General features: G+C 36.7%; 1 protein-coding gene across 6 annotated transcripts in view; it reads right to left on the bottom strand.

The window, feature by feature from the left end:
• Rnf180 (ring finger protein 180) overlaps positions 1–14,380 on the bottom strand; it is a 150,531-nt gene that overhangs the window by 97,857 nt on the left and 38,294 nt on the right. For all 6 annotated transcript variants that reach the window (XR_005869881.1, XM_040729020.1, XM_040729016.1 and 3 more), the window contains exon 5: positions 12,546–12,581. Coding sequence is in view for 5 of the 6 variants with exons in the window: in XM_040729020.1 (XP_040584954.1) it covers positions 12,546–12,581 (36 nt within the window). In the remaining variant the exon portion in view is untranslated. The remainder of the gene's footprint in view (positions 1–12,545; positions 12,582–14,380) is intronic.

Here is a 14,380-nt window from a genome sequence, read left to right as displayed (position 1 = left end):
CAGTCCTAAATCTGTTACCTGAGCAGCCTTCTTCTAGTGGAGCTTTCTCTCTAAAAAAAAAAGTTATGAAATCTTTCCAAACAATGCCTTCTTCCTCTTGTCATTCTTGTTCTAGATGTCCTCTGATAAAATTTTATAGTGCTTGGCTGAGAGCTGATAGATTAATGTGACCACTTCTGTCATGGTAATGATAAAGATATACCTAATGACCATGCCTCCTAGAAACTCTTGAAAATTTCTTCATAAAGTCAGAAAATACTGATTTGTCTAATAGTGATCAAGATTCACAGCTACCTCTTCTTTTCAATGTTGACTTTGCTCTAAAGTTCTCACTGTGGGAGACACAATAATGTATGAGCCTATCCTACTCTTACCCATAAAGAATTCTCACAGCCTGATCTTTGAAGCCTGTAGGTGCACTAAGTGGCAGTGAGGAATTGGGATAAAGGCAGAATTAAGTTTGCTAATCACCCGCCTTAAGAGGTTACTGTTGATTAACTGAAAGGGACAAAGTCATCATCAGGTTGCTAATTGAGGAAGGAGAAACAGAAGGAACAAAGCCAGAGAAAGGGCAGATTAACCATGCTGTGATTGGGGATGTCATTCTGTATATATGCTTCTCTTATTGGTTGATGAATAAAACACTGACTGGCCAGTAGCCAGGCTGAAAGTATAGGTGGAGGTACCGGAAAAAGAGAATCCTGGGGAGAGGAGGTAGGAGAGGTCACCAGGGAGATGCCATGTAGCAGCTGAAGGAGTAACAGGTCTGGACATTTGCTGGTCAGCCAAGAGCAGGTGGAAATATTTAGATGAATAGAAATGGGTTACTAATTAAGAGAGAGCTAGCCAAATAAAAGCATGAGCCATCAGCCAAGCAGTTATAATTAATATAAGCATCTGTGTATTTATTTGTGACTAAGGGTGGGGGGCCCAGGCAGAACAGAAACTCCATCAACAATGCTGGGTTTGAAGATGGTGATGAGCACGAGCTAAGACACAGACAGATGCTAGAAAGGTACAAAGGCATCCATAGTCTCCATGGTTTCCTCTGGACCCTCTGAAAGGGAATATAACCCTGCTAATGCCTTGATTTTTGCCCATGAGATTAATTTTGAATACATTTGAGACGTATAACTTCCAGAAGCCAAATTCATTTGTATATTTAAATAATAAATTTGTGGTGATTCATTGCAATGGTAATGAGAAATATATTCACCTTCAAAATATGTAGAAGGAACCAATAGTTTCATTTTCTTAAAATACATTGGTTGTATTTATTCTGTTAGATGATGATGCTTCATAGAACTTGCTTCATTTGTATTTGCTAATGATTAGAGTTTAAATAGACTATAACCTATTGTGGCTGAGGATAACATATAGCCATCAGAACTAATTTAACATATGACACAAAAATAATGTTAAATATTTAATGGACAAAAAATGTAATTAATGGCAAGAAGTTATTGACTGATATTATGGAAATTAATCTAATCACCATTTTATTCAAGAATGGGAAAAGGATGGTTTGTCAAATGTATGAAGGAACAATGATGAACATCAAGGTATGAATGACTCTGTGTGAAAATCTATCCTATATCATTTCACTTTCCTCTGATAACTCACTCTGCAGTAAAGCACAGAGCTTGCCATTCAGCTCATTCTGAATTTAGGGGCATGCCTACTTCCAGGAAACTGCGCTGACACCTCAAACTTAAAACCACAGTGATATATTTAAACATATGTAAAGATATCCAATGCTAACCCAAGGAAACTCTTCCCTCTGAACAACAAATGTCCCTGAAAAGTTGGTGAACAAAGGAACTTACAGAATCGTATCTGGTGGTACAAGAAGAACCTAGCAATTGATCCTGCAAACTATGTCTTACAAAAAGTGAAATCTCATAGGTTTTCATCAAGAGACTTAAATACAACATTCCATAATGTACTCCAGTACATGAAAGTTTTACAGGCAAAGCAGTTTGTTTTGCTCCAAGAGGAGACTTGGTGCCCTCTGGTGTTTGATTTCACCCTTACAAACTAGTCCTTCACAGGCGATCACAGAAACATGGTGCTGAAAGGCGGGATAATGGATAATAAGGTCAATAATGTAACACAGATTCACAATTTTAGTGGAAAATTTTCATCAGGGATTATTAAATATCCCATTTTATTTTAAGGACATATTAGAAAAACATTGTTAGACGGTTGAGCCCTGAGGAAGCGAGAGGGACATAAGAAAGGGGGATGGGGAGTAAATACAATCTAAGTGCATTACATGAAACTGCCAAAGAATAAATAAAAATTACTTTTAAAAAAAGTTGAGCCCCTTACATAAAAGAGTCTATACTTCCTTCCCCTTCAGCTTTTCAAGGAGAACAAAGGCAAGTGGTCTAACATTTTCAGCCAAGTAATGACTAAATAGAACATGATGTTACTAGAGAAGCATGGCTTATTAATGTTTTATAAAATAGCAGAGACAAACAAGATGGCCTAGGAAGATGATGTCTATGATAACATTGCCCATACTAAAAATTAAAACATAATTAAGAGTTTCAGCCCTCTACACAGCAACCCAGAGTATCAGGGATAACTACTCTCCTAAATTTGGCATTTAAATGACTTATTTTTAAACTTATTTCTTCAGGGATTTTGTTTGTATAGCACTGTTATATTCTTTTTAAGAGTAAAAGTAACTTTAAAGTATGACTTTGTGCAAGATGGTGGTAGTACACACCTTAATCCCAGCACTTGGGAGTTCAAGGTCAGCCTGGTTCACAGAGCTAGTTCCTGGACAGTCAGGGCTACACAGAGAAACCCTGTCTTGAAAAAAACAGGAGGAAGGAAGGAAGGAAGAAAGGAAGGAAGGAAGGAAGGAAGGAAGGAAGGAAGGAAGAAAGGAAGAAAGGAAGAAAGGAAGGAAGGAACTTTGTTAAAAAAATATATCCAGGTGAGACCAATTAAAGTTGATCATGCTGAGTCAAAGGAAAGCTCCCAGGCATGTTGACAGTAAGGGAACATCATAACTGTTACTGTATTGCCTTCACACGTGAGAAGAGAGGGTAGGACTACCATCCCAGCATAGACACACTTTAAGGTCTAAAGAAGACACCCTGCATTATCAGCAAGTGGCTGTGGACTTAAAAGTTGTTCTATGGCCACACCACCTGAATGCAACCAGCCTTTGTAATGGACGTAAAGGCAGAAATGGTTCAGTGAGGGAGAAACTCAAATGGAGATATTTTGGCCTTGGCTGATTTGGTAAGTGAAGCCTTGTGTGGAGACATAGAATGGAAACTCAAGGCAGTATTCCCAGAGCCATACAAGATCAAAAGAGCTGGAGCCAGGGCTTGTTCTGCTCATTAAACAAAGCACGGAGCTCCAGTTCCTGGGGCTTGTTGCCTAGTCTTACAATAATCTAGAGTCTTAGTCTGTCTCTTAGTCTGTCTGTGGCTATCAAAGTATCTGATACTGCCCAGTTTATAAAGAATACAAAGTTATTCCTCACAATTTTAGAGGGTGGGAGGTCCAGGATCCAGGTACAGGCATGTGCTCTGAGCTGAAGGCCTCTTGGCTTCATCCTCACTTGGCAGAAAACAGAAGGTTGAGAACATGTGTACGTGTGTGTTTTCTTTTTATTGCTTCCTGGATTTTAAAAACTTTTTTGTTTATTTTTGAGATAATGATTTCATTACAACATTTCTCCCTTCAATTTCCTGCCTCCAAAATTCCTATAAACCTTCCCTGTTTTCCTTCAAGTTCATGGCCTCTCTTTTCACTAATTGTTGTTGCAAGCATAATATATTTGGATACACATACAAATTCCTAAATAGAACCTGTTGAGTCCTACGATATTACCTGTATGTACTATTTCAGAGCTGACTATGCGCTGACACCCACCGGTGAGTTCTTCCCTGGGGAGGACACCTCTCCCTCTCCCAGCTTGCTTCAGTTGCCTCTATTTTTTTGTGTAGCACTGAAGCCTCATGGGCTTTCCTCCATCCAGTTAGTCATATCCATGTCTGGATGGTTACATTCGGGGGAAAGTATTTTTAAGACCAGAGTCTACAATGTGCACCTCTGGTAAGCCTGGTGCTTTCTCTGTAGACCAGTGTGTTCTCAAATGTGGCAATTACTGCTGCCTCAGCCTCCTGACAGTCATGATTACTGGAGTGAGTTACCAGGCCTGGTTCAAATGTCTCACTCCCAAGAGTAGTCAAGTGACATACATTGAATTCCAGGGGTTAAAAAGGGAGCAAAAGAAAATCTTTCAAGTTGGGTGGATAAGGAGGTGAGTGTAGACAGTAGGATCTGGGGGAAGTTGAGATAAATATGATCAAAGTACATTATATGAAATTCTCAAAGAATTAACAAAATTTTCTTTTTTAAAATAAAAATCCTCTTTTATAAGGACTGTCACCCCACAGAATAGGCTCTTGTGGCCTTGCCTCCTGCTAAGGCCTGACTTCTAACAGCATCACTGGCAACAGCTGAATTTTGGAGAGGGCACATTGCATGTTAGCAACTGAGAAGATCGTGCAGATCTCTGACGTTCTTGTCTCCCACCCAGTTTCTGAGCAGGACGAAGCTCACTTCAGCAACCCCACCACTGTGAGAGTTCTGCTCTGGAGACCTAACAGTTCCCATAAATAAGCCCACACAGTCAATGTCTTATGCTGGACCTGAAGTAAAGTTTAGGAAATGCCCACTGCTGAAGTCATTGCTCACCAAACTTCCCTACTGCCTCATGATCTGACAAAATACACCCTCTCAATGCCAAGTGGAGAAAAGCAGCCTGAATATGCAACGTGTTACTTGCAGGTAAATATACTGCTTTTAATACACACATAAGATCTAGGCCAACTGAAACATAAGCTTTATAGTAAAAGTAACTGGGATTTTTAAGGCTTCTACTGGAAATCCAACTTGCATTCAGGGTTAAGAACCACTGTCAATCTCTTTGCTTAAGTCATTCACCATGCAAGAAGCATGAGATACATGATTTATTAGTTCAAGTCATCTAGTGGGCATCCATTTGCCAATTTCCAGCAGTAAACCTAAGCACAGTGCTTCCGAGAACTATGTGGCACCCACGGATTCAGCATGCTTCTCACAATTGTGTCAAAGTTCTTCATCAGCCAACCAACCCTTCCCTCTCTCTCTAATTCAGTTTTGTATATTTGCATATCTTTTCCCACCCCCCCTCTTTCCCAGACTGCCTTGATCCTTTATTGTGTATCTTTGGATTTTCAGCTATATCTGAAGGTCTTGGCCAAAGCTATATGATAAGTAAACTATTATCCACAATGGTCTGTGTATCTTCCCCATTTTCTAAGAAATCTCTGATGGAAGTATGGTATTTTATTTATCATTGCAGCCTGAGCTGAGCACTGTTTCCAAGAGAGCAAACAACAAAAGAGCGTTATTTAAAGGAAGCGAAGGATTAGTGAAGAAGAAAGGTAAAGAATGATAAAATGCTTTCCTCAGTCATCACAAAAGGTAAAATAGGCCAGGCGTGGTGGCACATAGCCTTTTCTGATTCAGGCAGGTGGACCTGTATGAGTTCATGACAGTCTAGTTTATTTAGCTCAGACCAGCAAGAGGGTGGGGTGGGGAGATAAAGTAGGTGGTAAAATAAGAAGTCCTTCTAATTTATTTGTTTAATTGTGTGTGTTCATGTCACTGGACATGTGTGGAGCTCAGTTCCCTCCTTCTACCCTTTGTGTCTATGGGACAGAACTCAATGGCTTAGTGACCACTGTCTTCACCCTCTGGATTAGCTAACTGGATGAACTTTTAATTAGGGAGTAGGCTTGTAGAACTTGGTAAGTTCTTTCAACCTCAGTTTTTCTAGCCAAAGAACATGGTAACAGAAATTACCTCATAAAATGGTGACAGCATTAAATGAACTAAAAACACTCAGGAAAATATCTTTCCTACAGGAAGGTGAAGGAGGCAGGATACTAACTGGCTAGCAATATGGAGATGCCCAGTTCCTTATTCCTGCAAACTGTGATCATCATGATCATCATCATGATCATCATCACCATTTAGCAGTATGTGTTTTTGTAGTGAGTCAAGGACCTCAAAATGGGGAGAGGGTCACTTTGGATGATCTGAATCTTCCCACCATAAAGACGGGAATTACTAAAGAGTCAGGGAGTGGGCTGGACAGATGGCTCGGCAGTAAAGACTGCTGTTGTTCTTCTAGGGGACCTGCGTATCGCTCTCAGCACCCATATGAGCCAGCTCATATCTGCATGTGACTCTAGCTCCAGGGGATGGAAGACCCTCTGCTGGTCTCTGTGAGTACCCTCACATATGTGACATACACAAACATTTAACTGGTTTTAATGTTTTAAAAAGTCTACAAGGAGATGCAAATAAAAAACTAAAGATTACAGCACCATTGTTACTAGATGAAACATGAGCCAGTGAATGAAAATGTGTCATTGCTTTAATAAGCAAGGAAGAGATTCAGTCCCAGAACACTGCCCATACCTTGACTTTTACAACAGAAGGCCCGTTTTCAGACTGTGAGCTTGAGCACTGTCAGATGATAAAATCATGTTGTCTTGGGCTGCCACATTTGTGGAGGTTACTGACAGCAGCAATGGGAAGCTGCTATAAAGATCTGACAACATTTTCTTCTTCTGTTGCAAAGTCATTCTGAGTCAACATCAAGAGGGATGTATCACAATAGTTCATATTTGTATAACAAAGGAAAAACACATTTTTTTTATCTGTGAACTACATCCCAAATCTATAAGCAAAAAACAGTCAACACAGCAGGCCTATATGCACTATATGCACTTACAAGGTTAGCCTTGTCTGGTATGCAAGAGCAAGAGCTTGAAGTGTGAATTTGCTGGGGATGGGGGAGGCTCCCAAAATACTGCTTGTAAGAATGGCACTGATGTTCCTTAACTGTGATTTATGGCGACACTTGCTACCATTTGGGAGTCTGAAAGTTTTGTGCGAGCTAAGAAGAAGGTGTCTACATGACTACTGTCCTATGAAAACCTCAGGGGCTGAGGCTATGAACCTGCCTAGAGAACAGCAGTATATATTTGTCATAGCTTACCCCGAGGGAAGTAAGCACATACTAAAACACTTAGTGAGGAATGGCTCTTCAAATATAAATTTATCATTTAAAAAATTCCTGAGCATGTGTCATATGCTAGGTATTGTGCAAAGCATTAGAACTTTTGAATCTATGCAATTATTTAAAGTAAAGGCATCAACTCTATGCAATTCTAACAAACAAAAGCAATTTTAGAATATAAATACATAAATAAAACTAAAAAAAATACCAACCTATTGAGGGTCCAAATGCCTTCGCATTTATGAGTGAAAGAGTACCAAGCTTATACTTAGATTATAATATGACACAAAGAAGACTTAATTAGACACAAATAAACATTGGTCTGTCTCAATATATGACTGTTGGTCATGATGTTTATTTACTTTATTAGTTTTATTCTTTCCTTAAAGACCACTTTATGAATATGCTTCTGAATTAATAAAACCATCAGTAATCTGTGTCATCAAATTAAACCTGACACCTTTCCTACAGAAAAGGAACACAGCATAATTTCCCATCAACTGAATATTATTATAATTGTAAAGCACAACCAAATATATATCTGCAGCATAATTTTTATCTAATTTGAATATGATAAATTTAATAATAAAAAATAAATTGACTTAAGGACACAAAAAAACTCAAAATTATGCCAATGTGCAAATCCACAAAAACAAAACAGGGTCTTTGTGGTAGGTACATATGATATGTTCTAAATCATCCTGAACAAGCAGGTCTTTAATATGATTTATTAGCCTCTATTTTCCCCAGAGCATTAGTCACACCCTTTATAAAACAACACAATTAACCTGAACTCATTTAGATCATGATGAAAGATGTATGAGAATTGCTGTAGTGACTAAGTGGCTATTGTAAATCATTCTAAACACACACACACACACACACACACACACACAGATTTTAGAGTTTCACATACAACATATGGCACCCAGAAACATAAGACAAACTACTTGTACATAGTTTCCTGTGGCTTTTAAAGAAAGATCTTGTTTGCTTTCAAATAGGTCCAGAGAGGCATAGCAGAACAAATCCTTTTTAGTTTAAATAGACTGACACAGAAATATTTTGTAACTCACAAGTAGTAACCCTGGTTGACTTTTTTTTGTAAATTTCCTTGAAATGCTGTTTCTTTTTTCTTTTATGAAAATAATTTTTTTCACACACTATATACTGATTATGGGTTTCTCCTCCTATTCCTCCTTTTCTGTCTCTCCTTAGAAAACAAAACAGGCATCTAAGGGATAATAATAAGATGAAATATAACATGATAAAAAAAACAAACAGATTAGAATAGTACAAGAAACAAATAAACAGAAGGACAAGAGCCCAAGAAAAGGTACAAGAAGCAGACACAGACACAGGGACCCACTGGTTCTCACACTTAGGAATCCCATAAAAACACTAAACTAGAAGTCATATTATATATGCAAAGAACCTGTAGAGTAAAACAAACAAATAAATAAATAATTGGGGGAAAACAAAAACAAATGAATGCAACTTGGAAATAAAATCATGAGATAGGGAATAGCCAAAGATGCCATTGAGTTTTGTTCTCTGTTGGCCTTCTACTGATGGGTATTTGGCCTGCTCTTAAGAGTACTTTCCCAGTGAGATTCTCTTGGAGAAAAAGAAATTTTCATTTGTAAGTGGTTATCAGTTGGAGATAAAAATACTCATACTTTTAACTTTGTGATTTTACTTCCCAATTGGTCGACTTAAGTGGGCCAAGGAAATCGCAAATTATATTAGAAAATAGTTTGAATGAAATGTTTAAAATGCTAAATTAAAAGTAAATAATTAAAATAATACAATATAATGTAACATATAGCACACAATTAATATAGTAATTACAAGGAAATTTGACATTAAATGTCTAGTAGTTCAAAAAAGAAAAGTGTCAAATCAGTAACTTCCTATTATTTAGAAATTTAGAAAAGATGAGAAAAATTTGAAAAAGTAAATAATAAATAGCAGAAATTTTTGAAAAAATAAAAACATTGAAAAGAGCTGCTTTTTAAGAAGAATAAAATTGATAAATATTTGTTGAGGGAGAAAGAGAAGGGAAGGGAAGGGAGAGAGAGAGAGAGAGAGAGGAGAGGAAAACACACAGATTGTCAGATCCAGATGGATAATTGGTTACCCAACAGACAAGGACAGCACTGAGTGGTGCTACCATGTAATTTTGGCAATGTACTTACCACCCTGAAAACAAACTACTGAACCCAACACCAAATAGATAGCTTGGGCCATGGCTAAAATCCTTCTATCAAAGCAATATCTAGACAAAGACAGTTTTATTAGAAATATTTGAGTGAAAATAGTATTAATTCTCCACAATATTTTTCAGAATATAGAAAAGTAGGAAACTAACTTACCTCAAAATGTCATCACTACCTTAATATATAAACCATACAATGACCAGAGCAAAACACAGCATGGAAAACTTCAGACTTTTAACTTTTATGAGCAGAGGCAAAATTTCCTCTAGTTCTAATAATATAGGGAAAGCAAGATACAATATAATACCAAAAGTTCACTGTGGGAATGTGAGGCCTGCTCTATAATTGATAATTAATACCAACACTGAAGGTACACATCAGCTTCTGACAAAAGTCTATGTTCATGGTGACATTTTCTCCACTCTGTAAGAACCTCTGAGAGAATGTACACAGAAACATCTGGATATATAAGACATCACACTTCAAGAAAAACGACCAAGTGTTTTTCTGTTAAAAACAAGAAAGACACAGAGTGTGTCTCCCCCTTCTTCTAGTCAACATTACCCTGGGGGTCCACCAATGTATTGACAGGCAAAGGAAAGGGAAAGGGAGAAGTATTGCTGTTTTATCTGCAAACCAAGTGTGGTGGTTTGAATGGTCCCCACAGATACATATGCTTGAATATTTGATCATTGGGGAGTGATATTATTACCTGAGAAGGATTAGGCAGTTGTGGCCTTGTTGTAGGGGGTGAGGCCTTGTTGGAGGAAGTGTGTCACTGGGGGTGAGCTTTGAGGTTTCAAATGCTCAAGTTGGGCCCAGTGTCCTTCTCTTTCTACTGCCTGCTAATCTGGATGTAGAACACTCAGCTTTCTCCCCAGAACCATGACTGCCTGTGCGACTCCATGCTTCCTATCATGATGCTAATGGACCAAATCTAAGAACTGTAAGTTAGCCTAATTAAATGTTTTCCTTTTTATAAGAGTTGCCATTGTCATGGTGTCTCTTTACAGCAATAGAACACTGACTAAGATATCAAGCAATCATATAAGTAGAAAATACCAATTTTGGCATCTATTAGAACAGAAGAGTGAACTAACATTACTAATTAGTAATTAGCATTAGTAATAGGTGACAGATGAAAGAGTACAGCATACCAGATCAACATAGAGCATTGTATTTCCATTTATTACAACTAATAAACTAGAAATTGACATTTTAAAATAAATCTGACAAGAGATGCCAAGTACCTGTACTCCATGAATCCCAAGATAGGAAGTCAAAACCAAAATAATATTAAACATTAAAAATATGTAATTTAAAAAATAAAAATAACTTTTCTTTAGAAGATATAGCACCCAGGTATAAATCTAACAAGCCATTTATAAGTTCTGAATGCTAAAATCTGCAAACACTAATGAAAACTTAGAGATCTGTGTGTGGGAAGGAAGGTCTATTATGTTCATGGACTAGGAAAGTCACGGCAAACATGGCAAGACTCTGCAAGTTGACCTCTGGATGTAACACAATTTCAAAGTCCCAATAGAATTTATTGTCAAGTTTCATCCTAAATTTCCTATGTGAAACCACAGGAAGCAAATTTTCAAAAGGAACAACAAAGTTGGTAGAGGCACAGCCCTGAATTTTGCTTTAGGTCTCCTATGGAGCTCTAACAGAAAAGGGCCTACTTTCATAGAACAAAGATAAAGAGATCAATAAACAGAAAGTTAACATACATGTCAAACTGATTTTCAATTAAATAACAAAAACATTTTCAAGGAGAAAGAACAGTGCTTTCAATAAATGGTACAGAAACAGTTTCATACCACTATTAAAAACAACACTTTGATTTAAACTTCATATTTGTTTTTAAAATGTCAGTTCAACGTAAATCAAAATTTTCTATGAGTATAAAACTTTCAGGAAAAAGCACTGGAAAACTTTTATAACCTAAAGCTATCTAAGAGGTTTAAGATATGCTATTATCCCAAAAACTGGAGCAATCAAAAACTATATTTGAGAAGTTAGACTTCCAAAACGTGGGTTTGCTTTCCAGGGAAATATCGTAACATGATGGGTAGGATAAAATATATTAGAATACTATAATTCACATATCTGATATAGGATTTGTACCCAAATATATGAAGAATTCTTAAAATTGAACAGGTAAGAAATAATTAAATCAATATATATATATATATATATATATATATATATATATACACATAAGCCATCAATGTCCTTTGTCTTCTTGGCAACCCCATCTTCATCAAAGGCCAGAGCTGCTTGGAGTGTCTGGGGGCTCTGATCCATAATTGGGTTCCTTAATGATTTTAGAGTTACCTCTTTGGAGGGGCAAAGATAAGAGTAGCAATGAAGGAACAGTAAAACAGAATCTCTTCTAGTTAAGAGAACAGAATTTCTGGCCTGACTGGATTGATTTCATGGCCAAGGGACCACCCACATGCAGAAGAATCTATCCCTAGGAAGGTAGACTCACTCAAAGCCTGCCAATCGATGGGTGGAATAATTATCCTTTAATGAGATACCTTCCCTTCTCTACTTCAGCACAGTCTGTTCTAGAGCCAGAGACATGCAGCTTTCAATAGTCTTGCCAACTTTACCGAATTACTCAGAAAAAAGGAAAAGCTTATGTTTCTTTCTCTATCTACCTCTTTTCTAAGCATGGTTTCCCTAATACTTTCGGCTTTCCCTAACACTTTCTATCTTCTAGTCCTCTCATCTGGGAAGTGCTGGTTTACTATCTGCAATGTTTCTCTTAAACTCTAGTAAAATTGTTCTCAAGCTTATAGAGGAATGCCCAAAAAACTGAACATATTTGAACACATTTGAAGAAGATGACACTCAGACTTCATTGAATAGAATTACTGAAAATTGGTTGTAGTTTCTCCTTGACAGCAATTTTATTTATATCTTCAAATTAAGAGTTTTAGTAATATATTAATACCATTAATAATTTCAGCATGGTTTATAAATGAAAACTAAGTACATGAAATTAGGAGCACGAATATTAAAACTGAAGTCTGACACCATTAAACATCGTATTTGAGTAACTGAAACAGAAAGAATAAAAGAACAGCGGCTGTTTGCCTTCATGGATACACAGAAGAGAGAAATCTCATCCTATGTTGTGTGGATACACAGTGGTACAGGGCCCTGGAAAACAGTGTAACAGTTTCTTGTATAACTAAATACACACTTACCATATGATCCAGCAACCCCACTCCTGAGTATTTACCCTAGAAAAATAAAAAATATTAATTCATTCAAAATTATGTGCATGAGTGTTTATAACAGTTGGATTCATAACTGCTAACACCAGAGACAATCTACTCATCTTTTATGCTGGAGAGACCATGACTCATTTATAGGATGGAATACTATTGAGAAGTAAAAAGAACACAGGCAGAAAATTGATAAATGTCATAGACAAGTTTGCTTAGTAAACAGCACCAATATCTACAGTACATGCTTTATGATTCTATTTCTACATCATTGTTTTATAACTTTATCAATAAGTAAAAAATAAAGTAATGGAGAGCAGATTTGTAATCTTCAGGGGTTGGTTAAGGATAGACAAAGCATGACTTCATGCAGCACAAGGGATTCCTCTATATCCCCACTGTATGGACATGCGATGAACCTATACATGCATTTAAGTCATACAGTATATACCAGGAGTAAACACATTTTAATACGTGACAATGAAGAAAAAAATGTTTGAGTGAAAAGAGGCTTGGTGATTGACTAAAGCACAGTGATATGCTTTCCCCAAGATGGTGCTCGATACATCTTTATTGAATAGAATACTAGTTCTATTTAATTGACTGTGGTTTCTCTTTTGATCTTCCATCTGCAAACTTTAAGTGCTTTAGTAAAACAGTAATACTATTTCTATCATGGTCTATATCATGAAAATATTTCTAGCTTAAACAAAACTTCATTTAAAATGCCAAGTGACACAAATGTAGAATTCCTAACCAATTATTTGAAACTCTAACAAATATGATTAATAAGATATTAACAATGAAAAAACTAAAATACTGGTGAGAAAAATGAAGATGATAATAAAAGGGGGCTAGACATTGTGTTCATAGACTGGGAGAGTAAACTCTCAGCATGCCTGTACTACCTACAGATTTAGTGACTCCCATTCAAAGTGCCAATGATAGTTTCCAAAATCTCAACAGCAAAACTAATAATCTAACTGAAAAATAAGTATTCTTATTGGTTCATTTAAAAAAGGTATTTAAAATTTTAACTGCTAATAATGGTAACCACTACTTTGGGTATGTAATTATCTTTCTCATTAAAATAAATGAAAGGGCAGACTCTAGGCCTAGGGCATAGCTCAGACAGAGGTAGAAAGTTTACCTTGCATACCCAAGTCCCTGAGTTCTTTCCCCCTCACAACAAAGAAGCCACTACCCAGGCCTTTGCTACCCCAAGCAAGCATTTGATCAATGTTCATTGAATGAATCTTGGTTAAACATGGAAAACTTGTCAAATTATCCCACTATTTTATCTCAGAAATGAACTCTTGCTAGAATTTATCTTTCTACTTAAATCAGCAAGACAGACTTTCTATAGTTATCATTATTTCTAGCTCTAACAACAGTGTACACACAATCATAAAGACAGATTTTTCTGCTGAAGATGTACTGGACATGCACCTGTCTGTAGCACCTGTGTAACCAGCTAAGCCTGTTAGGATTCTTCTGTTTTGCTCTACATGGACAGGTCATGGGTCTGAATCAGATTCGTCAATTCTGATGAACCCGTTAAACACACTAGCCAAATTCTATGTGTCTCAATGAATAAAAATAATTTCATCTATCAAAAATTCAATATTTAACTCTGCACTTGCCCCCTCTACACTAACACTTTATGTTAGAAATGATTAATAACTGAGGGTTTTCAGAAGGATCTAACCTAAGAATTGTATCCATGTCAATACTCCAATATCATTTGCAAATGTCATCAGTATATAGCAAATATAACTATCACAAATTTTAAAATAGTTTGTTTGCAAAAGAAT

The sequence above is a fragment of the Mesocricetus auratus genome, unplaced genomic scaffold (assembly GCF_017639785.1).
Source record: "Mesocricetus auratus isolate SY011 unplaced genomic scaffold, BCM_Maur_2.0 Super-Scaffold_100020, whole genome shotgun sequence".
Taxonomy (NCBI): Eukaryota; Metazoa; Chordata; class Mammalia; order Rodentia; family Cricetidae; genus Mesocricetus; species Mesocricetus auratus.
This window is presented reverse-complemented; position numbering and strand designations above follow the sequence as displayed.